This window comes from Manis pentadactyla, chromosome 10 (assembly GCF_030020395.1).
Source record: "Manis pentadactyla isolate mManPen7 chromosome 10, mManPen7.hap1, whole genome shotgun sequence".
NCBI classification, from domain to species: Eukaryota; Metazoa; Chordata; class Mammalia; order Pholidota; family Manidae; genus Manis; species Manis pentadactyla.
Genome location: NC_080028.1, coordinates 37,480,521 through 37,507,543, shown reverse-complemented (window position 1 = coordinate 37,507,543; position 27,023 = coordinate 37,480,521). Strand labels below are relative to the sequence as shown.

Here is a 27,023-nt window from a genome sequence, read left to right as displayed (position 1 = left end):
AAAGACACAAATAGGTTAAAAATGAAACAATGGAAGAAGACATTTTTAAAGGAATAAAAAACTTTATAGCTGTGGAAACTGTGGCTCATGAAATTAAAATATCTGCCTAAGGTCTATTTAGGAGATTCTCTCCTGGGTCTGCTAAGGGAAAGGAGGCTGCCATGTGCTCTCCCAAAATGTGCTACAGGTTGTCGGGAGTAGAAGGATTAAAAGAGTGTGCAAATGTGAGCTGAAGAAGGAGTAGAGGTGGAATGGGGAGTGAGGCTGGGTTTTGGGGAGAGGGGGATGCTAAGGTAGGATAGATAGGTAGGACAAAGTAAGGCAAGATGCACCCAAGAGCCTCAGCCCCTCTCACCACAGAGTCTTGCCTCTGCAGACACAACTCTTCAACTGGGCTTGTCAAAAGTGGGTCTTCAACAAATAGTGAATGAACGAATAAACATATAACTGAACCAAAAGAGACACAAATAATTTATTATTGTATTGGATGGAGTACAAAGAATCAAACCCTTCTCAGACCTTGGTGGCCCCAGTTTCTCAAAATAACCCAACATTTACCAAATCTGTAAGGTCCTTTAAGTCTCCTTCCTCAAGTCTGGCCAGTCATGGGATGGGAGAGGGCCCTGTGCCAGTCCAGGGGGCTGGGGTTCAAGAGCCACCACCATTCTGAGTCTGTGCTCAGCTGTCCACAGGTACAGACACTTGTTCCCTGGAGTTACCCAGTGGGGTCATGCATGCCAGGCCCCCTTGACTCAGAGCTAGGTCTGGGAGTGCAGAGGGAGGAGCCCTGGTTCCAGGCTTTGCAGGCAGAGAAGAACTTGGTGGTGTCATCTGGGCAGTGAGGGTTCCTGACCTCTAGCTATGGCAGGACCAAGACTGAGGTGTCACCAAGCTCCAGAAGGTTGTCTGTGCCAGAGAAGGGTGAGTTGTGAATGAGCTCCCTCCTGTTGCCCACCCTGCACATCCAAGATATGGGAGCCCATCACCTGAAACAGGCCCTGGCCCCTGATTGTGGCTGTTGAATTGGACAACAAGGGACTGGCTATTGGGAAGGGGAGGTGTGTCCTCCTAGATGGGGAGCTGAGTGAGGATTGTGGTCTTACCTGGGGTAGGGGGCAGTGCTGCCGTGCATACCACTCCTGGCAGTACAGGCTGACTTGGATGCCCTGGCCCAGAAAGAGCAGGGTCCACATTAGCACGTTCCATACTGGGCCCGTGTGCCGGTCATGCATCATGAAGTTCAGCAGCCCTGAGGCAGAAAGAAAGGTAGTCACTCCAGTTCCAAATACCTGTGTTTTATCTCCCTGGCTGCCCTCCATCCTAGGACACTGGGAAGATCATCGGGGAAGATCTTGAACTCAACTCCAGAAACCCATGGAGGGTTCAAGTGGCTCATGTAAAACCAGGATTTTTTAGTTTGTACTTCAGTATCCTGATCACATATGAAACCTCCCAACCTCGTGCCAGTTTTTTCACTTTTGTCTTCCTCTATGTGTGCCCTGCTCAGATGCTCCTCTTCACCCAGAAATCTTCTCCCACATCCCTCAGAATACCCACCTGCTGTCCCTTGATGCTGCCTCACTCTCTGCTCCCAAGTCCCTTCACATCCCCACTGTCACAATTCTCGTGCCTCGCCCCAGAAGTCATGCACATCCCCTTCTGTTTGGTGTGTGTGACCTTCTCCATCAGTTTGGAGTCTCTGGGAGCAGGAGTCTTTCCTCTGACCAGTTCCCCCTCCAATGGCTCACAGAGGCCAAGCTCACCTCCAATGACGAAGAAGAGTATCAGCATGACGGGGTAGAGGAATCCCAGAACAAAGCAGAAAATGTACTCATGGACCATTGCAGAGACCAAGAACACGCTCAGCATGGCTGCCCCTCGGGCCCGGCCACCCAGGAGCTGGCAGAGGCCGGGAGAAGAGGGTGGAGTAAGTCTCCCTAAGACTCCTCCACAGAAGGCCCCTCATGAAGGAAGCCAGGAGGGTGTGCAGCATAATGGAAAGATATGGGATTTGGGAAGGGCTGACATATCTTATTTAAGAGCATTTTATTAGCCCATTGGGCCGTAGATGCAATTTTTAAAACGGGATATAATAATACTTACTTCTCAGGGTTACTGCACATATCATGTGTCTGAAAATTCTTGGTAACTGAAATTGCTATATGCATATTCTTTAGAAGGCTAGGGAGGGGAGAATTGCCCTCTGGAGGGCATGGAGTAAGGAAAGGAAGTTAGATCATAAGAAGGATTCTCCCCATTGGGTTGGGTAGAATGGGGGCAGTCAAGGGAGCCCTTAGGTCTGGCAAGGTGGATGGTGCAGAGGGAGGGAAGGAGAGTGTCCCAGAGAGGCTCTATTAGCTGGGGAGCCTAGGGGTTCTGCCGAGTCCATACCCACATTCCATCCTGATATACATAGCTATACAGCCAGTCATGGACCACCACGTTCCAGGTGCGGTAGTAGTTGGAGAAGGATGTCGAGTTCCACCAGTCCTAGGGCAGGGTAGAGACAAGGTTGGGGGTAGGAGGTGAGCATCAGGGCCCTGTCTCTTCCCAGGCTCCAGTTTCTCATCCCTGCCCCTGACAACTTGTCCCAATGTTCTCCCACAAGGGCTGGCTGCAGGCAGAAGAGAAACAGCAAGCCCTCTCTTCAGGACCTAGGTCCCTGACTGCCCTTCTGCTCCCTCTCTGGGAGAAGATTCCAAAGTACTACTCATACAAAAGCAGTTAGTCCTGGCTGGTCATGGGGTGGAAGGGGACATTGTAACCACAGCCAGAGGAGTGCCTTTTTCAATGTGAAAGATTGACAGCACAACATAGCCACAGCATCCCCAGATCCCTTCTTGTATCCAGCTTCCCAATGGCTCAGGTCCAGGCCCTACCCGGTAAAACATCCTGTCTCCAAATCGCAGCATCTCTGCGAAGGCATTGAGCCAGCAGTGGAGGAAGGCGAAGAAGATAAGCAGCAGCAGGAAGATGCCTGGAGAGAGGGGACGAGGGATTGCAGGCCAGACTGGCCCACCTGGAGCCCCAGGAGGCTCTGAGGAGTCCTGGCAACCAGGGCCCCAACTCTACCTATCATTTATCAGCAATTCACTAATTCATGCATTCATCAATTCATAATTGCACATGAACTCCATGACAGATGTTGGGGATACAGAGATGAATCTTAAAGCCCCTAGTGTTTGAGTGTTCACAGAGTGGTAGGGGAGAGAAAGAGAGAAGATAGCAACAGAGGCAGAGACAGAGATGGAGACATATCCAACCACGCCAATGTATTGGGAGCTAAGCATGGTGGCCACTAATGCGCTTGGGTGTGCAGAGCAAGGGGTGGGTCGTGGTGACTGATGGCTAAAAAATGAAGGTCTTCTAGAAGAGCAGGCATCTTAGCCATAGGCCTCCACGAAGGAACTGGATTTCATAGCTGGAAAATGGGGAAAGGCCATTGCAAGCCAAGGGAGCAGTATAAGCAAAGGCCTAGAAGCATAGAACTGCATGTCTTTCAAGGAATGGCTGAGCTTGTGGGATGAGAAGACAGGTGAGGCTGCCCAGGAAGGGACCTTGATGCCAGCCCAAGGGTGTGAATCTTATTTGGCAATGCCAGCAATGGGGAGTCACTGGAGTTCTTGAAACAGGGTAGTGAATGATTATTCTGTCTGTCCAGGCAGCAATATCAGGGGCAGAAGGGAGAGGAAAGATTTGGGTGGGGAGGAGACAGGCTAGGAGGCTAATGTGGAGAGGGGGTGTTGGATGGCAATCTGAACTGGGAACTTGAGTATGAGTGATGAGACAGGTGTTAGGGATGATCCACAGAGACAAGGTGTTGCAACTGACTGAAGGTAAAGAATGAGGGGAGGGAGGAATCCCCTGCTAAGCCTCCTCCAGGCTGCAGCCTTCTCCCACCCTGTCTTTGGTGGGCATACCTGGCAGCGTGGCATGCATGATGGAGAGCATCAGGGCCCGGGTGCTGAAGGGCTCCTGGCTCATGTTGGCAAATACAGGAACACAAAGGCGACCCAGGATGAAACAGGCATACAGTACGCAGCCGAGGGCCTGGGGAGGGAGTCAGGGACACACAACTTCAAGAGGGATCACTGGAATTGGACTCCCGATCAGCTCCTGGCTCCTCTTCCTTTAGCCCCAGCCTCTGACCTCCTCCCCAAGTGTCCCCCAGCTTACTCCCAGAAATGCTCCCTTAGCCACCATGAGTCACAAGCCACCCTTCTGTCCCATCTTCTGACCTGGGCAAAGTTCTTGGCCACATAATTCCACCTGACGTTGGGTGTCCTGCAGCAGCAACAGGATAATAGTTTTCTCATCCTTTTATCTTGCTCCCTGCTCACTGGGGCACAGGTTCCGGGGCCCTCTCTCCGAATTTCCCTCAATTGCTCAGGCCTGGGAGGATTATCTGGGGACCTGGAGGTCTAGAACACTGTGAATCTTCCAGAACAGAGATGGTATTTTTCGCTTGAATGTCAATAAGGTGACCAACCATCCATAGTCTGCACCAGACTGAGAGGTTTCCCAGGACGTAGGATTTTCAGTGCTAAAACTGGGACAGTCCTGGGCAAACGAGGACAGATGGTCACCCTTGAGTTAGCTATAAGCTGGTCAAGAACAAGGGGTAGTCTACCTGCCACTTGTTTCCCATGTTTACTATGGGATGCTTCCTGAGAAAGTGGCCAATGTCTGGGGTGAGGCCAAAGGACGAGGGGAGAGGAACGATGTAGGGTGAGGTCCCTGAAGGGCCCGGGCCTTTGGGGGAGAGGAGGGGGCTTACCTGGGGTAAGTCTCCCTATAGATGAGTGTGGGGCAGAAGAGGAAATAGAGGTAGCTGAAGAAGCTGGGAGCCCGGATGCACTCACCTGGGGAGGAGTGAGAAGGCAAGTGAGAGAGGGCAGAGGTGAGTGGGAATGCTGGGGGAGGGTGTGGGGCTGATGGGAGGAGAGCTGGTTAGGACTGAGGCAGTGGGGATGCCTGTGGAGGTGGTGTGGGGGAGGTGAAACCAGGAAGGAGCTGCACCTGCTCTCTGGCAGCCCTCTTTAGCTTCCATTCCAGGTACCCGATTTTCTGGTGCAGGGCCTGCTGTGGCCAGAGCCTCACCTGGCACCCACAAATCCCACCACCCATTCTTTCCTTCTTCTTTGACTTGCTAATATAAGGCTCTCATACTCTGGGTGTTTGCAGGGTAGGCCTGGAAATGGGAAAGTGCCAGAAGTCCTAGGCAACAGAGGTGCTGTCTCTCAGAGATGGGACCTGAAGATGAGTACTAAGGCCCACAAAGTCCAGGTGGGGGTCAGAGCTCTGCCCTGGGGGCAAGATGGGCTTAGGACACTTTTATGAGGATCCTGCAATTGCTGGCTGCATTCAACCAGCCAGGAGGACTGAGTTCACTGCAGGGCCAACTGAAAGCCTCACCTCCTGTGGCACAAAGGGTCCCAGTCACAGACTCTCTCAGGAAGGAGTAGCTTTTCATCAGGAGCCTGACCTGAGATGGAGTAGAAGGGAGGTTAAGTTGCTGTGTGGCTTTGAACAAATCACTTAACCTCTCTGTGCTCTTGTTTACCTGAGGGAGACAGGCAGATTGTTAATGTGTATGGTCATAGCCCATATTCTTTTTGTCGGATAATTTTATAGCCTAACACAGAGGGTTGCTGGAATGCATTGAGGGTAAAGGAGTACAGGAAAGGTCAGAGGCCCCAGCCAACCAACCCCTGATCCCCTGTAAGGAGTGTGATTATATTTGCCTAAGGACGTCCGTTTCGTCAACATTTCCTAGGATCCTCCCCCAGTTCCGCCCCGCTAATGCGGACGGATTAGGTGCCCTCTGTCGTAGGGCTCCGGACCCTTGGTGAGGCTCGCCGCTGCGCGGCACCCTTGCCCCGGCCCTCACCTGCTCAAAGACCAGGATGCAGCGCGACGCTGGCGGGAGCTGATACTCCACAGCTACGTGCAACGGGAGGAGGCCGAGCACAGCAGTGTGGGCAGCCAGCAGCGCGCAGCCAAGGCCCACCCCGAGCATCCAGGCCGCTGAGGCTCGGGGCCTCGCCCACAGCCGCAGGGCCTGGTAGGGCGCCAGCAGAGTGGACAGGAACATGGGGACCCAGGTCACCAGCGCCAGGGGCAGCTGTCCGAAGCTGAAGATCAGTAGGTCAAACTCCAGCATCAGCCTTGGAGTGGAGGAGAGACAAAGTAGACAAATGCTCGGCTCATCCTGGCGTCCTTGAACCCCTGCTCTGCCGTCAGAGCTCTTGCAGATAAACGGAGGTGCCTGGTGAAGGTTGGGAGCGCTCCATCTCTGAAGGTGTTCAGGACGGCACCTCTGTTGCCCAGCACTTCTAGCACAGGGCACTACTGAGGAGACTCAATCACGGAATGGGTTTGCTTCCAAATGACCTTTAGAGCCCTCTGTGAATTTTATGGTGTTGCAGAAGGGCTCAGTACTTTGTACACAGGTGTTAGGCTGTGAGGGGTTTAGAGTTTGATTTTCATTAGTTCTGTTCTTCTGGAGTGTCTGTAGCAGTAGACTTGAATTAATAGAAAGCAGGTAGTTGAGTGATTAGATTAAGAGTGGAGTGTATGGTTTGTAATGATGGAAAAATTGGAAACAACCTAAATTAGTAAAGAACTAACTGAACAAAAGCTGGCCCTCCGGACTCTACAGTTGTTAAAAACAATGGACTGACATGGAAAGATCTCTAAGACAGGTTGTTAGGGAGTGAAAACCAAACAATAGGTAGTGAGTATCTTACATAAATCCCCTCAAAATATATATCCTTGGTCCTTATGGTCCTTATGTACATAGGGATGTGAATGCATGGAAAGTGCCCCAAACTGTTACAAATGTGACCTCTGGGGAGCAGTCTGGGATTGAGGGGATGGCCAAGAAGGACAATCACTTGACAGTGACCGCACTAGAGGGGGTGAGGACTTAATAATATGAGTAACGGTTGAACTGCTGTGCTATTATATTTGAAACAATACAAAATTGTAAAAGATAATAATAATAAAAAAAAGAAGGTCCATCATCTGTCACTTTGCTTGTATGTGAACTGTTCACTGAGATTTGATCTTTATAATCCTCACATAATTAACAGTGACAACACTGTCACGCAAAGGGAGAGCTGTTGCAGCTCCCTGGTGCTCTTCCTCTCATGCTTCCCAAGCCCTGCTTAGGATGAGGTGGGGGCCATGCAGTAAGACCCCCAGGGGTAGACAGCCCCGTGAGGCTCATCTCCTGGTGGGGGGCACTCTGTGCAGGACACAGTCTGCAGTGGTACTGGTGTGCAGGCCTGTCTTCCCCATGTGATGGACGGGCCTCTCTGGCCCCCAGGGCAGCACTTAGGAGGTGCTCAGTGGGAGTTGCATTAAACAGCACTGACTTGGAAAGGGGTGAGTGAGAGCAGTGGGTATGAAGTGTGCACGTGTGTGCACACACACGTATCTACCTCAGGGCAAGGGTCCTACTGAGAAGCATTTGAATGGGGATATAGTGTCCCCAGAGTGGCTGACCCTGGGGGGACAGACCAAGGGCCATCCAAGGCTGTGGAAGGGAGAAGTGTCAAAGCACGGTTTAGGCGGGAAGGTGGTTGGGAGCAATACTGATGCATGTCCAATGGTCAAAGGGGGGTATGTGTTTTCTGGGCCAGTGGCAGGTAGAGCACTGGGGACCCAGGGGGTCTGAACCGATCTGTGCGTTGGGGGGGCCTACCTGCCCTCATCAATGAAGTCAATGGTCAGGGTGCTGATGATGAAGACACACAGGCCAGCGATGAACATGTGGTAGATTGTGCGGAAATGCTGCACCTCCATCAGCTCACTGGAGGGACAGGGGCCCAGATGTCAGTGTGGGAGGTCCTCAAGGTCATGCAGACTAGCTCAGGCTCTGTAGACTTGTGCGGATGGGGTCTAGAGATTGAGAACTTCCAGCTAAGGGCTGGGACCTCTGTCCCAGGGCCCAGACACGTCTCATTCTGGTGGCCTTTCTTCCACAATCACACCCAGGGCAAGTGGGGAAACTGAACCTGAGAAACCCTCTCTCTCCAAGTCCTCCCCCACACCACCTAGGACCTGAGGATGAGAAATGTGGTCCTGGACTCCCACCCAAAGCCCTTTCTTTTCTTCCCATCCCCTGTCCTCACCCCTGACTTACTCAAGCAGGGACTTTCTGTTGATGAAAACTTTCCATTTCCCCAGGGATGGCTTCCAGGTCCTGAATTGAAACAGTTCTGGGTCAGGACCCAAAGGAAGAAGGCAGTGGGTAAAGGGCAGGGCCTTGCAAAAAATCAATACTTGAGAACCAAGAGCAGTAGTACAGGAAGGTAAGGGCTAGGGCCAGAGGGCAGGACCACATAGAAGGTCAGGGTTGGGGCAAGGCCCAGAGGTGGAGGTCAGTGTCAGGAAGGCAGAGGCGATAAGGGGAGAAGAGGGAAGGCTGAAGTTGGGGTCATGCCAACGCTGGCAGAGAATGCATGAGATGATGTTTATGACTCATATTCCTTAAAATGGGGAAGCCATTCCCTGGCTTCTCAGATTCTTACTTGCTCAAGGAATCTGGAGGAGTAGAGGGTGGAGGTCCACCTGGTGGTGGGTGGGACTGCATGGCCTCCCATATGGCCCGATCCAACAGTTCCAGCAGCTGTCCCTGGGCTTGCGCCAGCAACTGTGTCTTCACAGCCTGAAGGGCAAAGCAGGGCAGGGCCATTGTCCCTCTGCCCAGGCAGCCATCCTCTCATTCACCACACATATCCTGGCACACTGCTAGGTGCCAGGGGTGGGGAGATGAACAAGTGCAGGTCCTGCCCAGAGGTCCCCCAAGAATTCATCTCCCTCTGGCTTCCCAGGACAGCAGTGGGGATGCAAGGAAGACCCTTCCAGTCCAGTCCGTGGGTCTGAATCCCAACCACATTGTCATCTCTGACCCTACTCTCTTCTCTCTGACCCAGCCTTCTCTCTTCCGACCTCTAGTCCCACCAAAAGAAGACTGTTCACTGGCTGACTTTTGGCCCCTGCCTTGATGACCTGTGTTTCAAGCCCCTCCATCTTAACCCTTAGCTCTAACCTGATCTGAGGGGTTTGAACCTAAGAACACATTATTTTTATCACCAGGCAGGTCTTTACCCCTCCCTCCCTCCACCCTAGGACATGTCCATCTTGATGTCTGACTTCTGACCTCCCTCACCTCCATGTGTCGGGTCCATTGCACCAAATCCGGGCTTCTGGGCACCTCAGTGTTTCCTAGGAGGAGGGGTCAAAGGGCATACCCCAGGGGGTGGATTTAGGCTTCAGCTGCCTGGTGCAAACCCAGAGGCATCCTCTATACAAGAAATGCTTTCTGTAGGCTCAGCAGCCTCCTGGCCCCCCAACCAGTTGATATCTAGTCTCACGGGTGGGGTAGTCAGAGGGGGAAGATCTTTTAAGCAGGGGGTGAGGAGGCCGTTGGCAAGCAGGGAGCATAATGACATTACTGGAAACGGTTCCCAGGGAAACAGGAACCTTTGCCTTCAGGGCCAAAGAGTCAGAAAGGTAAGGCAAGGCCACAGCTCTGAATATCCTTTTTCCCCTCCTTCTCCCAGCTGGACAATTAGGGGCAGAGGCAAGGTCCGTCTTCCCTAACCTCCCAGGAGGGCAGAAAGGATTGAAGGTAGATAGCAGGAGCCCCCTCTCAACAATGCAGCCCCACCTCCGACCCCACCTGGGCTTTCTGCACTCCCAGATGACACTTCTTCTCTGGGGAACGGGTTCTGCTCTCCTCTCAGCCCTTCTCTCTTCCGCAGTTGGGCTGCCCTTGGCTCCATGATGTGAGTCTTGACTGGGCAGCAGGAGGCCCTGGTGTGGTGCGTGTTCTCTCCCTTCCTTCCCAGGCTGCCAAGCTCTTATCACACTCAGCTCATCTGACAGCATCAAAGACTAAAGTCCTTTCAGGAGGAGGGGGCCTCCAGGAGCATGATAAGTTAATCGATACAGAGGATAGCACTTCCCAGCCCAGGCTCTGCTCTGCTGGCTGTCAACAGTGGTGGCTGCAATCTTCCCAACAACCCAACGACTGCCTAGATGCCCACTCCAAGCGTGCTATCCCTCCCACAGGAATGGTGGCCATGAACCTGTGTTCGTGGGGGGGAAGGGGGACTTTGCCTCTGAGGCTTATCACCTGGCATGGCTCTCTTCTAACCCCTTTCCCTGCAGCCTAAAGGTCGGGCAGGAGGCAGATACATCTTCAGGTATCAGTGCCCTCAGTTCCCTTAGCCCATGAGATAAGGTGTGTGAAAGAATCTGGTCAACTTGAATGTGCTGAATGCATGTGATTAACATTCTGATGGGGTTGGCACCTGTGACAACCATGTTGCTGTGGGCCCTCCAGGCAACCCTGGTGCCAGGCCCCCAAAAGTCAGCTCTTCCCTACACCTGCTTGAATTAGCATGTAGGCAGAAAGGAGGCAAAATAAAGTTATTCAGCCCTTAAGGAATGCCAGGCATTGCCACATAGGGAAAAACCAGATTGAAATCCTCCCTTCATCATTTACTAGCTGTGTAGTTCAGGCAAGTGACCCCAATATTTTAAGCTGCAGTTTCCTCCTTTGAAAAATGGGGGCAAAAGTCCCTATGTCACAAGGTTACTGTAAGCATAAAATGAGGTGGTCCAGGTAAAAAAAAGCACATGACCTGGGGCCTGCCCATGGGAGGAGCTCAAATAATAAATTTCTTCTTTTTCTAGTAGGATGCAATAGAAGGGTAAGTACTTCGAGAGTTCCTTTGTTGGGTTCCTGCTGGGGATTAACTATTAATCCTTCCTTTCCCCTTGTGTCCAAAGATCAGTGTTAGAAACAAAGTCACAACCTCAGACCAAGGTCATGGTCTCTGTGTCTCCCCACATCCACCTCCCTTCCCCACTCCCTGGTGGGTAATTGGGTGAGGCTTGAGACCATTGCCACTGGCTGTCTCCTGGGTTCCTAGTACAGTGGGAAGGATGGAAGGTGAGCACAAGAAAGGAGAGCAGCTATGGGGGGCAGGAAGGGGTACAGAGAAGGCCCTGGGGCCCCAGAAATATGAGAAGTAGACACAGAGACATAGGCCAGAGGCCCCCAGCACAGTTTTATTAACCCTCCTCAGCCAACACCAGCAATCTTCCCAGGGTGAGGGGGACAGTGGGGCAGGGCCTGAAGCTGGGGTGTGGGGCTCAGGGCCCCTGAGTTACTCATCACTCATAAATGACCCAAGATGACAGCCACATGCTCCTGCCAGGGGTCCAGCAGCACCCCACCCAACCTTAGCCACTGCTCCCAGGGGAACAAGAGGAGCTTCCATCGCCATCCGGGGACCCTGGCAGGGGCTGGCCCATCCGATCCACACACCAGCAGGGACCTCGGCGCTGCCCCTGAGAGGAGCGGCACTGGGGAAAGAGGTACATGGATCAGAGGTGGGGCTGCGGCTCCAGTGGGAGAGGCAGGAGGGGGCCCTTGGGTGGCGACAGGCTGTGGGCTCCTGAGTCTGAGAGTTCTCAGGACACTGAGGCGGCTGGGTTCCCTTCCTTTGCTTCTCTTCTTCACTTGCTAAATCATGCCCATTCTTCTAGGCCAGAATGATAATTCTCCAAGAGTCGTTCCCAAACCAACAGCTGCAGCACCACTAGGGATGGTGTTAGAAATGCAAGTTCCCTGGCTCTGTAGGGCTCAGCCACCTGTGTGTTCACAGCCTTCTAGGTGATTCTGACACCCCTCACATTTGCTAACCTCCAAGTTAGGCATTCTAACTCCCTTTTACAGGGTGTGGTTGGTTATTCTGTTTGTGTGGGCCCTGAGTTGGGAGATCCTTAAAGGCAGAGGCTGTGTTTTATTTATGCCACTGTAAGCCGCCTACCCCTGTCCCTGGTAGGAACCTTGTACTGGTGGACTGAGAGGAGAGGAGTGACCTCACCTGCCGCTTACGATAGAAGCCCCGATGGTCACAATTAGGAACGTAGAGGGTGTGAACTCCTCGATAGACTTCGGTCTGGAGTTGCTGCAGCACAGAGTCCAGGTGCCTGCGGCATGGGCCCTGGGGGAAGGGAGAGCAGGCAGCTCAGAACTGCTTCAGCCTCTTTGCGCTGTCCAGTCGGGCTCCCGGGACCCAGCAGGGAGACTTCTCCAAGCCTACAGGAGCAGTCTCAGATGGGAGTCTCTAGGGCTCCCCACCCCTCCTGCTCCCTGATAGCCCCAAACACACCATCTCGGTGTCTTGGACACCCCCAGGATTGGGCCGGGCAGGAGTGGTGGAGGTCCCTGGATTCCTCTGCTGGTCTCTGCGGTTCACGTCCTGTGGGCGAGTGGTCCCTGCTTGGCGTTTACTTTCCTTAGGATTCTCCCCTGCAGCCACAAGAGGATTAGGGGAAGAAGAGGCCAGAAATCAGCCAGACATCAAAGACCAAAGCCAACTGGAACAGAGCCTTGCTCACCCCTTCCCTCTAAAGAGGGGAGAACATGGGGCTTTTGCAGCAGTAGAAGTGAGGGGAGTTGGAAGGTGGTTCCCTGTTATCTTCTCCTGGCTTCAGTTTCTTTCTCTGACAAATGGTGATATTACCTTTTCTGATAATATCCTCAGCTAGTTTTAAGACTTATAAGGGAGAAGCACTTTGGAAAGCAAAAAATTGAGAACAAATGCAAATAACGCTGGGAGCCTTTGGCTTGGGGTGAAAGGACCTGACTGTTCCACAAGAAGCCAGCAGGGGGTGCACCAGGCTAGGGAGATGGGGCCAAAGAGCATGGGATGTGGGAGGGGGTCAGCAGGGACCCAAGTGGAATGTGTGTCCCCGCTGTGACCCTGCTGTGACTCAGCCCATCCCTCTCAGGCCTGCGATGTGGTTACTTTTGGGGCACTGCAGTGGGGGCCTCTCTCTTCTGGTCCCCTGTGGATCATCAGCCCAGCGCAACCTCAGTGGTCCCAGGAACACATGTGATTCAGCCCTTATCCAGGACTGGTGAAGGGCAAGTTGCACAGGTGCAGGCAATGCAGGGCTTCCAACCTGCAGGCTGCTCCTGGCTCTGGAGGGTTTCACGCATGGTGTCTGGGAGGCCTGGGAAGAGCTCAGGATGGGAATGGGTGAGGAAATAAGTAAGGGCAGCAAGGAGGGGAGCATGCACTGCTTGGAATTTGCCCCAGCTGTAAAATTAGATATTATGACTCCTGAAGGAATGGTCTCAGCCTTTCCATGCCCAAAGACAATCTCTGCTCAGTCCCCAGGCCTCAAACCTAGAGAGTTGCTCCCCTCTGCCTACTACTCAGAACCCAAGAACCATTTTCTCTGCAATGCTAAGTCTGATCCTTCTTCCTTCACACTCCTCAAACCTTGTCCCTCATTCCCTCCATTTAGCACCCCTACCATGACCATGCTCCCGCTGCTTCCTTGGACCCAGCCAGACCTTCTAGGAGGACACTTAGCAGCCTGGACCTAGGTATTTGGGAATGAAAGAAACTCCAAGTTAATTCCCATCCCTTGCCATGGAAGAAAGGAGGTCCTCAGATGTCCCTGGGGTGGGGGGCTGCCTGCATTTTCTGCTCTTCCCATCTCCCTGCTGTCCCCTATCTCCCAGGTTCTGACTCACTTCTGTCCCACCCACCCAATGACTCAGCCTTCTATTCTCCTCCCTGGGGTAGGGTGGGGTGGGGTGGGTGGAGAGATCTGAGCAGCTTTAAATTGTAACTCTAATTTGGCAGATTTCTTCTTCTCCCACTTCTATCTCCCTCTTTTGGGGTCCCAGCACCTGCACTCTTACCCCAGTATCGTTTTTGAAACAACTCTGGATTTGGGGCATCTTCTGTATTAGACCTCAAGTTCAGGTGTTTTGGACACCCTGATACTAAGAGGAGATATTTCTCAGTGTGTCTAGGATTTTGAAGTCTGCGGGTCCCTTCCCTCTTTCCCCAGGTTACAGCTGGGAACATCTGGGTCCCTTCTCCAGCTTTGGGATCCAGGGCTGAAGGTGCTGGGCCATTGCAGCATATAACCTGACCCTAAACCCCACTCCATTCCCCACCTTTCTCTTCAAGAGAAAAAAAAGTAGAGAGGGCATAAAGGTTGAGGGCTCAGGCATTTTCCTGCTTTATCCCCACGGCTCCTTGCTGCACCCCAACCTTCTAGCTGCAACCCACACGTGCGTGCCCTTCGCTGCCCAGATATGCCTCCCAGAACTGGAGAGGAAGAGCGTCAATGGCAGGACCCAGAGCCTGGCAAGGCTGCCGGCGCCAGTCTCCCCAGGACCCTGCGTACAGATTTGCGGGTCTCATGGGGGCGCGGCCGGGGCGGGGCGCGGACTCACCCGAGGGCGCGCGCGCCCGGCGGCAGCGGCCGCGGCCCAGCAGCAGCGCCCGCAGAGGCGCCTCGTCTTCTTCGGGGGGCTGGCACTGCAGTCCGGGGACGCAGTTAGGGGTGTAAACCCCGCACTGCTGCCCCTCTCTCCTGAAACAGCTCCCAGCTTCGGCACAGCCGTCCGCTGGCGGGCCCCCCTCCTCCTCCTCCACGCAGGCCCCTGGACAACCCGCCTGCACCCCCTGCCCGCAGCCTGGGCACCGTGCCAAGGCTCCTCCTGGCCCGGCGGCGAGCAGCAGAGTTAGCAGCAGCAGCCGGTGCGGGGTCATGGTCAGGGTTTTTGCCCCGTCCACGTCCACTCCTTCTTGAGCTGTCGTAGCTCAGCTGCTGCCCGCCGCCTCCCCTCTGCCTTAAGTAGCAGCTGGTCAGGGGCTGGGCCCTTTAAGAGCCAGGTGAAGGGGGGTGCGTGTGGGGAGGCAGGGGCATTCCCTTAACTGGGTGGGACTGGAGAGGCCCCCCCCACCTGGGTCCTCCCTCACTCTTTTCTCCTCCATCCCTTCCCAGTTTCTGTTTACTTCCCAAAGTACTCTGATTTTTCTTGCTTTGTTCCTGGGAATCTCGCCCAGAATTTGGGAGCTGGACAGCTGGCCGGAGGGACTGGAGGGTGGGGAGGGGTGGAAGAAGGAGAGGATGGGAGTTGGGATGAAGGGAAAAGCTGAAGTCCATTTTGTGGGGATGCAGGAGACGCAGGGACTCCAGTGGGGAGAGAAGACTGCGGTCTGGAAGTGGACAGAGAAGGGGGATGTGGGAGTCACGAGAGGCATTCGGACGAACACAATGAGAAAAGGCTGAGATGATGGATAATGGGGTCTTGGAGAACCGGCTACTGATGGGGAAAAGCCGACCAAGGGATAGAAGAGGAAAAGCAAAACTGAGAGAGGGACAATTGAGCCTATCCCCAAGATGCTGTGGGGAAAACAGGTGTCGGGACCAGACTGGGCTAAGATGACAGGGGGGTTGGGGGAAGCAAGGGGTGAGGTGGGGAGGCCCACCTTGAACGGAACTGTCCATAACCCTAGCATTGTGGTGAGGCATCCTGAATCTGGAAGGATTGCCCAGGGGCCTAGTATGCAAGAGGGAGAATAGGCTGAACACCTGGAGGTCAGGACTAGGGAGAAGTGGCCAGTTGAAATTATGCTGGGGTGGAGGGGAGGGCAAAAGAGAAACCCATAGTGTGGGTAATCTTGGGGCCAAGGGCCAGGGAGAGACCTCATCCCACCCCTGTCCTTCATCCAGGTCTGCCCACCCATCCATGCTTCATCTTTCCCAGAATCAGTCCCCCCCCATCATCCATCGGCTTTTCCAGATTCATCAGGCTGTACTGTATGCCCCAGCGGCATTGGATCCTGTTGGTCTGGGCGTTTCTGTCTGCCAGCTTTGGGGCCTTCACAGCGCTGGGCTCCGGACCCAGGCCCTGCCTTTCTCGCGGTGGTGCCCCGCCCATCCCCACACTTCAGGCTGAGCCTGCCTTCCTGGGGTGAGGAAGAAGGACCATTTCCTTCCGCAACCCACACCCACCCAGCTCTGGGTTACACAACAACGGCCTTCTCATTCTTTCCTAAAACAAGGGCAGTGACTAAATTTAAATTCTGGGCCCCCAAGCAAGAATGTCAGCAAGGGCTTTCTGAACTTTTCAGTAAATATTAAATAAAAAGAACTTGTCTCCCAGAACCATCCCCCAGGGCCACCCTGAGACCCTAGGACTTGCATTTGGGGAGCAGGGCTTCCAGGAGCCCCGAGACACTGAAGCATATTGGACAGGCAGGGAGGAGGGAGTGGGGGAGTGGGAGGGGACTGCTCTGTGGAGGCCCCAGGGTGGGAAGCTCCATTGTGTCCCCAAACCCTCACCGCTATTTATTTTGCCCTGCATGTCGTTCTGGCAGGGGCTTTTCTCTTGGGCTCCCACTTGTTGTGGCTCCTGAATAAGACAGAAAGGCCTGTGGGAAGTTGGAGTGGGGAGGAGATGGCTGTGCTCCCTGCAAGATCCCAGCGTGGCTCTTTAAATATGTTTGTGCTCCTCCATCGTAAATTATATGCAGAAAAGTCCAAAACTCTGCTAGCCTCTTATATCCACCCTTCTCAAATTCCCTCCCTCCCCTTCCTGACACCACCATCTCGCCACAGCAAGTTTCCCCTGTTGACAGCTCCCACCACCCAGCTTGGTCCTTCTCTGGGGGCTCAGCTGGGCTGCCCACTGCCCCAGCACTGCACTGCACTTTTCCCTTCCCTCCAGCATGGATGTCCAGAACTGTGTTTCAGTGCCAGGGTCTAGCCAGGCTCTTTCTTGCCGTCTGAGACTCTTGAACTCTGCATTTGCTTCCTTTGGGATGCCGTTCGCTTCAGCACCCACAGCAGGGATCTGAAGCACATGGTGAGTGCTCAGGACGGAGTGTGGGCCAAGGTGCAAGCCCCTGAGACTCTGACCCCTGCCTGAGAAAACGAGTTTGCTGAAAGCTTCTGCCAGGGCTGTGAAAAGGCTTAACAGCTTGGGCTATTACTTAGGCTTTTCTATAAATAAACTCTGCAGGGACTTTCTCCTCCTCTTTCATGACACAGTCTGTTCTCCCAGTCCCTGTGCTCTGCATCTCTCATACCCAGCCCATTCCTCCAAATACATGGCTCCCCCAGGTGCTGACTTCCTTTTGAGAATAAGGGGTAAAGAGGGGGCTGTCTAGACCCCTTTGTGGTTTGAGTCTAAGGAAAGACTAGTGGTGGCACAGTCCATAGACAGAAAGCCCCAGACAGGAGGATCAGTGACCACATCATGGCATGGTCTAAGTCTGGTATGGGCCTGATGGGAACTGTCATGATAACCTCAGCGGCCTCCAGCCTCAGGTCTCTGCCATCTGTCCAACAAACAGCCTCCCAGTTGGTCCCGCTGAGACACAGTCCTGCTCTTCTAATTCTCTCCTCCTCAGGCCTTTGCTGGTATTCCATGTCCATGCCCCTCCACTCCCCATAGTGCCCATGCTGCTGTCTAGCATTCATAGCCCTGGGGACAATGACCCTGGAAGCATACTAATTCCGCCAGCTGGTTGGATCGTCTTCCCCAGAACCCCCTGGCAGTTTCCCATCTCTGGCCTGAACTGAAGGTACAGACTAATTGGGGATCCAAGGTCATTTCTTCCCCTGGACTCCCAGCTTTCAGCACAGAAGGATAAACCTTTCCCCCAACACTACTCACCAGAAGTAAAGTTCTACCACCTCTTCCCCACCTGCTTGACCAGCTGTCTGCCATCCTCTGAATTCATCCATATTATTGTGTTGCTATTTTAAATACCATGTTTTTCTAGTTAGATTGTGAATGCTTTGAGAACAGGGGCCTGACCTTCATCTCTGAGCCCCCAGTCCATATGAATTGTGGAATTGATACAAGCAAAGGTCAGATTTTTGGGTAGGAGCAAAGGCAGGCCTGGGAGAGGGCATTGAGAGGTGAAAGGGGTGCTCTGCGACTCTTCTGGAGGCCCCACCCTTGCACCTGTACTTCTGAGCTAGCCCAGCTCACCCCAGGGGGTCTCTTGGCTTTCCCACCCCTTCAGCCCTTCCTTTATTCTTCCTCCCTTTCCTATCAGAGTAAAGGCCAAAGAGTCTGGTCCAGTAAAGGCCCAGAGTGTGTTCAAGGTTCAATAGGAGACGGAAACTTGGACCCAAGATAAATCAGAGGGTTTCCTGGGGTTTTATAATGGGGTTTTATAGTAGAGTTTGGGAATGGTTGAAGAGAGGGTGGAGGGCATCTCCGGTAGGAAAACACATCTTTATGAACAGATATAAAGGTAAAGGGGTAGGGGGAGCAGGCTGGTGTATGTATGTACATGGCATGTGTTCTGGCGAGATTCCCAGTGTCCCAGTGATACTAGGGAACAGAGAGCTGGGAAGGGAGCAGAGCATTTTTCTGGACTGGGCTAGAGGTAGCCAGATGGTTAGGAGCTGGGGATCATAGTGGGCAAGAAGCAGCAATACAGAATCTGAGATTTGCTTTTTTTTTGTAATGAAATGAGCAAAAGTATATTCACAGATTCATAGAGTATCTATTTTTGTGGATGTAACTAGGTGATTTGGACATAAATAGGGAGAATTGTGCTCCCAGGAAGCATAGAGTTTATATCTGTCCATCCAACACACACTTTATAAACACTTAAAAATCAACCAGGACACTAACGTAAAATCAACCAGATACTAGACTGTTAGAAATGGATCTAACTTATTATAATCTGTAACTTATACACTGAAGGAGATGAAAATAAAGTTCTGACCTAAGAAACTTTGGAAAACAGTGCTTTGACTGGAAGCTGTAAGGATAAAGAAAAAAAGAGCAGCATTCTCTATAGGAACACTCTACTCTAGTTGATAGATTTTCTCATGGACTTACAGGCTTCAAATTTTTGAAACTGCTTTCAATGTATACTGGGGTTGAGCAAATAAGTAATGGGTATCAGGAGCCAGGTTTCTGGTTGTTGGACAGGGAAGTTACAGATAAGCAAAGGGGGAGACTAGAATGAACCCTGTGGTACTTGGTTAGAGTGGGAGGCATCAGTATGGACTTACGTTTAGCTTAATATAGATGCAGACAGATAAACAACTACAGACACGTGTGCATACATGGGTTAGCACACATACATATATTACTTAACTGTGTTTACTGAGAGGATGTAGCAGCAATGGTACCAAACAATTTGGGCAACAAAATAAAAATAGTATTGGTTTAAATAGAATATAAAATCATATATGAGTGCACACAGATTGTATTCGTTTGCTAGGGCTGCTCTAACAAGGTATTGTAAATTGGGACATAAAACAACAGAAATTTATTGTTTCTCAATTTGGGAGGCTAGAAGTCCAAAATCAGGGTGCTAGCTGGTTAATGCTCCTTCTGAGACTCTGGGTAGAACTCTCCCTTGCCTTTTCCTAGCTTTTCATGGTAGCCATCAATCCTTGGCGTTCCTTGGCTTTCAGATGTATCAGTTTCATCTCTGCTTCTCTCATCACGTGGCTGTCTTCACATTAGTTTTCCTCTGTGTGTGTCTGTCCAAATCTCCCCTTTTTATAAGGACATCAGTTGCCTGAATTGGGGCTCACCCTAATGATCTAATTTTAACTTGGTTAAATCAGCAAAGACTCTATTACCAAATAAAGTCCCATTCTCAAGGACTTCAACATTTCTTCTTGTGAGGGACACAATTCAATCTCTAACATTGATATAAATAAATGATTGAATAAATAACTGAAGAAGAAGAGACAAATCTTCCAGAAACTTTCCAAATAATTTATGTAGATATTTTGCCTTCCAGAAGGGTGGAGCTTAACACCTCTCCCCCACCTTGGGCTAGACTCTGTGACTTGCTTCCAAAGACAGAATACAGGAAGGAAATGTAAGTTTATAGGAACTGAATAAACAAAAATAGCAGATTCACAAACCCTGAGAAGGGACTAGTGGTTACCAAAGGGGAGGGGTGGGGAGGGAGAAGGGGATTAAAGGGCATTATAATTCACAGTCACAATACAGGTAGGTCATGGGGAAGGCAGTACAGCACGGAGAAGACAAGTAATGACTCTATAGCATCTTAGTACACTGATAGACAGCTACTGCAATGGGTGGGGGAGCGATGGTAAGGATTGATAATATGGGTGAATGTTGAAACCACAATGTTGTTCATGTGAAACCTTCATAAGATTGTATATCAATGATAGTTTAATAAAAAAAAGAAATATACGTTTGTTAGGGGAGACACCTTACAAACACCACCTTAACCACGTGATCAGCATTAACCTCATTGGTGATGTCATGTGGGTATCATGTTGGCTGCCATGATGAGATGAGAAGCACTTCACCTGCATGGATTTTTTTCCACAAATCCATATAACCCCAATATAATCATGAGGAAAACATCAGGCAAATCCTAATCATGGGAAATTTTATTGGATACCTGGCCTGTATTTCTCAAGACTGTCAAGGTTAGAAAACAAAGAAAGGCTGAGAAACTGCCTCAGACCAGGGGTGACTGGGGAGAGATGACAACTAAAACAATGTGGTTCACTGACCTGGATCCCACAACAGAAAGAGGACATCAGTGTAAAAATGATCAAATCCAAACAGAATCTGGAATTTGGTTAATAGTAATCTACCAATGTTGGTTTCTTTGCTTTGGCAAATATACCATGGACATATACAGTATTATACTTGGGTAAGAAGTTTATGGAAGCTTTCCATAATATCACTGCAAATTTTTAAATCTAAAATGATTTCAAATTATGATCTTATTAAAAAATACACATTATAGTAATGGTTTAACCTCAGTTTCTAAACAAACAAAAACTTTGTATGCCCCAGCCCTGATCTAAGGATGTAGACATAAGTAAGACATGATCTGCTTCCAAGGAGATCACCCTTTAGTAGAGGATGTCCACATGAACCACTGATGATAATGATGATAATTATGACTTACATGATCTCATACTTTCTCTATGCTAAGAACTGTGCTAAGCACTTTACATTTAATCCTCACTACAAGTTTATATAAGGTGGGTGATGTTATTATTCCCGCCGGAGAGCACTGAAGCTTCAAAGAAAGAAGTGATGAGGCAGGGATTTGCCCTGAGATCTCACTTGAGCCCTCTGTGATCTGTCTCATTGTCACCAGCCTCCTAGTCGTTCATCCTTGGGAGTGTTGTTGGGGTCTTTGCTTAGGACTGTCTGCGGAGCCCGTTATCTCCAGAAGGCCTCTTCAGAGGCTGTGGGTTCAGAGAACTCTGAAGGGCTTTTAAACATGATCCCTTGGACTTGGGAAAGGGCATTCTACAGAGCATCTGTGATTAAATTCTGATCCCTTAATAATGTTGCCATGGCCAACATGGCTATCAGAATACTAGGCATCAAAAGGAAGAATATGGGGACATTCCCCAGGGTCCTAATAGAACTTTCTGCCTGAAATAATAGAACATTATTTCAAACTCAATACATCTAAAACCACACTCATCTTCTCCCTCCCTGCACATTCCTCAGTGTCCCATTTTTGCCAGTGGTCTCATTAAGTGATGAGACCCAATTTTTCAGTCATCCTCCACTCTTTTCTCTTTTCTCCTGAAATTAACTTATCCCTGTTAGTCAGTCCCTCCTAATGGTTCCCCCATCTGGTCTTAAATCATTTTCATTGCTACAGCCATCCTGATGGTTTGGGTTTTCACTATCTTTCACCTGGACCGTGGTGATACTTCCCTAGCAACTGCCCAGTTTTCAGATACTTTCTACTCTGTATCCAGACTGTTCTTATTGAAATGAAAATAGAGAATATAATTCCTTGGCTCAGAAACCTTCAATGACTCCCTAATAATTCAGTATCAAATCCACATCATTGGTTTAACTATACTAGTTCTATAACCCCTATTATTACCTTATAAGAATCATCCTTGGCCAGATATGCTATTTGAATTCTTATCTCTAAACTTTTCCTCATAATCACACTCCTAACCTTCCCCTCCTTCTCCATGTATTCTCTATTTTTTATTATTAAGCTTTGGGTGAATTGAGTAAGTCTGTTTACCCTGATCCCAAGGAGCCCACAGTTTCTGAAGAAAAGAGCCAAGCAAATCAATAATGATACTGCATAAGGATAAGAGGGATCAAGGGCCAAGTGAACACCAAGGAAGGAGAACTAAGTGTGCCTGGAAGAATCAGGGAAGGCATCACAGAGGAGGTGATGGTTTGGTTGGTGCTTGGAGGAGTAGAAGGTTGTGAGGGAGGGGACTGAGGGGCAGACTTCTAGGTGGAGGAAACAGCATCTGTCTTTAACAGTCATGTGGCTGTTTCATCTTGTGTCTCTTCTTAACATCTCTTATAGTTTGTCTTGTATTTCTAGCAGCTTTTCATATAGTATGTCTTGCCTGCTTTTCACTGGCTCATGAATGCCTATAGAATAGGGGCTGCATCCTTTATTTCCACTCTAGAAATACCTATTTTATGGAATTGTTATGAGTATTAGGGATAATTCATGTGATGTACATAGTAGGCACTTAATGATTTCTTTCTGATGAATGAATAAAGTGTCTAAGTCAGTTTCTGGCCCACTCTAAGGTACTCAGTATTTGTGGATGAATGATCCTACTCTGGCTCAAAACTCTTATGTCCACAGCTAGAACTCTGGCTTTGGAAGGCCTCATTGGACTAGCAAAGATCCAGTGAAAGGCAGTGTTCAGTGGGGGTAGCGATACTAGCCTGTGAGAGCTAACCAAACAGTTGGGGCTCTCCAAACCAGAGAGGAGGCAGAGATATTCTGATTCATCTCATCACTAAATATTTATTTTCTTTTTGCATAATTCTCATGTTCCATTACCATCTCCACTTTGCAGATAAGACATTCAGAGAGGTTAAATACCTTGCCAAAGTCCACACAGCTAGATGGTGGAATCCATTAGATTCCAAATTCAATGCTCTTTTTACTTCAGCACAAAAACTTTCATGATGTAGAACATCAAAATTTTGGATAAGTTAAACACAGACTTGTTTACTAAATTATCTAAATACTTAGACCACATGTAATTTATAGAGTTAAAGAGAGATTGTTTTAAGGCAAATAAAAGGAAAGCTTGCCTTGCATTGAGGGTGGGATGGGAATAAACACAAGAAATGCATTGCAATAAACAGTACAGACTGAAAAAGAGAAGAAGTTAGAAAAGAATTAATCATAGATAAAAGATCCCTGGCAAGTCATGAAAAGAACAGACCTCCTTCCTCTTGAGCTACAAGAATACCCTAAGCCAAAGTCTGGGCTCTTTCCAAAGGCAACTCGGGGCTGTTTGAGATCTGGGTTCCTATCCTTCTGGGTAGGCCAGCTGTGCCCTCCCATAGTCTGTCTCTGGCAAAGCTGTTGAAGAAAGTATCCTGCGCTGTACCAAAACACTGGTTATAGTAAATATTGCTTTTTCTTCCCTAAAATTTTGGCCCAAGAGCCTTGAATTTAATATTATACAACCAGAGTAAGTTTAAGAAGATAGCAATTAAATCTCATACATGAAAATCAAATATATGCAAAAGCAATATACCTAAATCAATTGTATTTCTGTATTAGCAATGAACAATTGGAAATTAAAAATAACATTTACAGTTGTATCAAAAATATGAAACATTTGGGGAGTAAATCTGACAAAGGATCTGCACACTGAAAACTATAAAACATTGCTGAGATAAAGATGACAAATAAATGGAGAGATGTACCATGTTCGTGGATTTGAAGACTCCGTATTGTTAAAATGTCTGTTATCCAAAAGTCATACAACAGATTCAATGTAATCCCAATTTAAAAAACCTCAGTGGGCTTTTCTCCTAAAATCAGCAAGCTTACTCTCTCATATGGAAATGCAAAGGACCTGGAATAGCTCAAACCAACTGTAAAAACCAAATAGTAAAAACAAAACTAGAGGACTTATGCCACCAAATCTCAAGACTTATTATAGAGCTATAGTTATCAAAACATAAGGATAGAAAAACAGATTAGTGGAAAAAAATAGAGAATCCTGAAATAGACCCACATATATATGGTCAGTTTTGGGTTTTTTTTTCCTTTTCTTAAATTTATTTTTGACAAAGGTGCAGAGGCAGTTCAATAAAGGATAGTCTTTCCAACAAATGCTGCTGGAACAATTGCATATCTATATACAAAAAAATGAACTTTGATCCATACCTCACACCATATACAAAAAGTAACTCAAAATGAATCATAGATATCAATTAAGTTGTTAACACATAGCCTTAATCTAATAATAAGCAAACATCAAATAGAATTAAAATGAGAGACATTATACAAAATAACTGGCATATATTCCTCAGGAAATACTGAATAACTATCTTAGTTTGAGGAGACTAAGGAGACATGACAAGTAAATGTAATGGGGGATCCTGGAATGGATCCTGTACAAGAAAAAGGACATTAGTGAGATAACTGGCAATGTTTAAATAAGGTCTGAAAATTACTTAACAGTCTTTTACCCATGTTAATATTCTGGTTTCAAGGGCTGCATTATCATTATGTAAGATGTTAACACTAGGGGAAATTGGGTGAAGGGCATATGGAATTCCATGTACTATTTTTTGCTAGCATAAGATTTTCTCAAAATAAGAATTTTAATGGACTACAGACTTAAATACAAAACCTAAAACCATAAAACTTCTAAAAGAAATAAGAACATTGTTGTGACCTTGGGTTAGGCAAAGGTTTCTTAAATCAAACACAAGAGTATGATTTATAAAATAAAAACTTGATAAACTAGACACTTCATGATCAAGAACTTATGCTCTTTGATAGGCACTGTTAAAAGAATGAGAGGACAAGCCACAGACTAGAAGAAAATACTGTAAATCATGTATCTGATAAAGGATCTGAATCCAGAATATATAAAGAACTTTCAAAATGCAATATTGAGAAAAAAACCCTCAGTTTTTTAACATGAGCAAATAATTTTAACAGACACTTCACCAAAGAAGATAAATGGATGGCAAATAAGCTTATGAAAAGATGCTCAATATCATAAGTCACTATGGAAATGCAAATTAAAAGCACAACCAAATATCATTACATACCTATTAGGATACCTACTATTCAGAAAAATGACCACATGAAGTGCTGGAAAAGGTGTGGAATAACTGGAACTTTCATACACTGATGATAGGAAATTAAAATGATAAAACCACTTTGGAAAACAGTTTGGCAGCTTCTCAACAAGTGAAGCATACATTTACCATGGACCCAGCCATTCACTCTTAGGTATTTATCCAAGAGAAAATAAAATACATGTCCATACAAAGTTTTGTGCATAAATGTTCATAGCAGCTTTATTTGTAATGGCCAAAAACTGAAAACAACCAAACGTGAATCAACAGGTGAATGATAAACAAATTGTGGTATTATCTACACAAAAGTATACTACTCAGCAAGAAAACAGAATGAATACATGCAACAATATGGATGCATCTCAAGTGATTATGCCGAATAAAAGAAGCCAGGCCCCTCCCACCCTCACCAAAGAGCATACACTGTATGATTCCACTTATATAAAATTCTAGAAAACGCAAACTAAATTAGTGACAAAAAGGGAATTAGTGGTTTCCTGGGGATGGGAGGGTGGTATGGAGGGATTACAAAAGAGCACAAGGAAACTTTTGTGAGTGATGGCATGTTCTCTCTCGTGACTGTGGTGATGTTTTCATGGATGTATTTGTAACTTACCAAATTGTACACCTTAAATATATATGGCTTATTGTATGCCAATTATACCTCAATAAAGCTGTTTAATCAAGTACATTTAGATATCAAGCACAAATTATCAGTTAGGTCCTGAGAAGAGTGAGGAGTCACCAAAAGGGCCAGCCTCACACTTGGAATCTGAAGGCAAGGAAATCTTGAATGGAATCACCAACCACCAGTAACACCTTCTTCTGTCACCTCTCTCCTTCTCAGGCCTTAGCCAACTAGGCAGTTTCTAGAAGGAGCCAGGCAACCCGGTGTGAAATGGACAGGATTCTGGGAACTGCTGTGGCTTTTTGCTCTCTGGCTGCCTTTGGGAAGAGCTGAGCTGAGGCTTGTATTTTCATAGCTCAGGGAGAGGTGGGACAGAAGCAATGAAGGAAACAGGAGACAAGATGGGGAGAGTACTCAGAACTGTGTAATCCAGGGGCTAGAAAGTAGCTAATGGAATACATGCGTCAATAATTCTTGTTTATGGATAACAACACCAAGACCTTGACCTTTTAGTCACAGAATTGGGGCTCTAACGCAGGTTTCCTAATTTCCCATCTACCTCTATTTCCATTATGTCAAGTGGCCGCTGTTTATGGTATGAGAGATGAGAACTTGCGTTTCATTCAACATTGGTGGAAAACCTATTTTTGGTAAGAATAGGATAAATCCCAGGTTCTGAAGTTCACCGTCTAGCAGAGACAGATTACCATACAGAGGTAGCTTTAATAATAAAAGTAAGATCGTAATAAATGCTATAAATGGGGTGCAAATGCCATATGAGAATACAGAGGAGGGGAAAATCTTCCCATAGGGAAAAGAGAGATCCAGGGACAGGCGGATGTCGGGGAAGTCTTTTAGTAGGCGCTCAATAAATGTTGCTACCCTTCTTCCTTCATATTATGACCCAGCCTAACTTCCCTTAAGTCACACCACACCCCTCTTTTCCTGAACAGCATGACATTTCATGCCACTGTGCTTTTTGCATCCTAAGTTCTCTCTTCCTGGACTGGACTGTCCTTCCCAGAGAGAACGAAAGGTGCCATGAAATGGAGCTTGGGAGATTCTGAAGCATATGGTTAACAGTGAAGAACACGAGCTATGGAGGCCAGCCTCAGGATCTTCATTGGTAAAAAGCAGATAAGTTTCATTTCATAAGGTTGCTAAGTGGATTAAAAGGATGTTTCTACGAAGCTTTTGGTATCACATATGGCCCAGAACGGCTGCACAGGAAATATTCCCAGCGTTCGTTCGTGCGTACGGACCTTCTCCGTCTGCCCCGCCCAGTCAGCTCCAGGGCGCCCAGCGCGGCGTCCGCGCAGCTACGTCGTCACCTCCCACCTCCCCACTATCCGGTTTACCAGCCCCTGCCCAGCGCGGTGTACCCAGTACACCGGGCCGCTCCCGGCCTTACCTGCGTCCTCCGATTGGCTTCTGCAGGTGCCTGTCATCCTAGGCCAC

General features: G+C 48.7%; 2 protein-coding genes across 3 annotated transcripts; both read right to left on the bottom strand.

The window, feature by feature from the left end:
* Nucleotides 1–450: 450 nt before the first annotated feature.
* On the bottom strand, nt 451–10,861 carry SOAT2 (sterol O-acyltransferase 2). 2 transcript variants are annotated; one of them, XM_036915206.2, is made up of 15 exons: nt 9,692–10,861; nt 9,179–9,234; nt 8,538–8,674; nt 8,150–8,209; nt 7,709–7,816; nt 5,891–6,167; nt 5,416–5,485; nt 4,778–4,862; nt 4,239–4,284; nt 3,921–4,050; nt 2,880–2,977; nt 2,392–2,490; nt 1,764–1,899; nt 1,104–1,249; nt 451–906 (listed from the first exon to the last, which is right to left on the bottom strand). In XM_036915206.2, the coding sequence occupies exons 1-15, from the start codon at nt 9,792–9,794 to the stop codon at nt 856–858; spliced, it is 1,602 nt and encodes a 533-aa protein (XP_036771101.2). In that variant the 5' UTR covers nt 9,795–10,861; the 3' UTR covers nt 451–855. The 2 variants fall into 2 exon arrangements, with proteins under 2 accessions (XP_036771101.2, XP_057342632.1); XM_057486649.1 differs by lacking the exon at nt 7,709–7,816 and having other exon boundaries at nt 9,692–10,860.
* A 202-nt stretch (nt 10,862–11,063) lies between these two features.
* IGFBP6 (insulin like growth factor binding protein 6) lies at nt 11,064–14,708 on the bottom strand. The gene is made up of 4 exons (XM_036915205.2): nt 14,288–14,708; nt 12,198–12,337; nt 11,910–12,029; nt 11,064–11,385 (listed from the first exon to the last, which is right to left on the bottom strand). Exons 1-4 carry the CDS (start codon nt 14,604–14,606, stop codon nt 11,263–11,265), a joined length of 702 nt encoding a protein of 233 aa, XP_036771100.1. The 5' UTR covers nt 14,607–14,708; the 3' UTR covers nt 11,064–11,262.
* Between the last annotated feature and the right edge of the window lie 12,315 nt (nt 14,709–27,023).

Coding starts and splice junctions, on each gene's coding strand:
- SOAT2 (XM_036915206.2), bottom strand. CDS start 9,794: ATGGAGCCAAGGGCAGCCCAACTGCGGAAGAGAGAAGGGCTGAGAGGA. Junction 8,210..8,537: donor CCTCCAGATTCCTTGAGCAA/GTAAGAATCTGA, acceptor GTTTCAATTCAG/GACCTGGAAGCCATCCCTGG. Junction 5,486..5,890: donor GCATCCTGGTCTTTGAGCAG/GTGAGGGCCGGG, acceptor ACTCCATCTCAG/GTCAGGCTCCTGATGAAAAG.
- IGFBP6 (XM_036915205.2), bottom strand. CDS start 14,606: ATGACCCCGCACCGGCTGCTGCTGCTAACTCTGCTGCTCGCCGCCGGG. Junction 12,030..12,197: donor GTGTCCAAGACACCGAGATG/GTGTGTTTGGGG, acceptor CCCTTCCCCCAG/GGCCCATGCCGCAGGCACCT. Junction 11,386..11,909: donor GCTTCTATCGTAAGCGGCAG/GTGAGGTCACTC, acceptor CTCTTTCCCCAG/TGCCGCTCCTCTCAGGGGCA.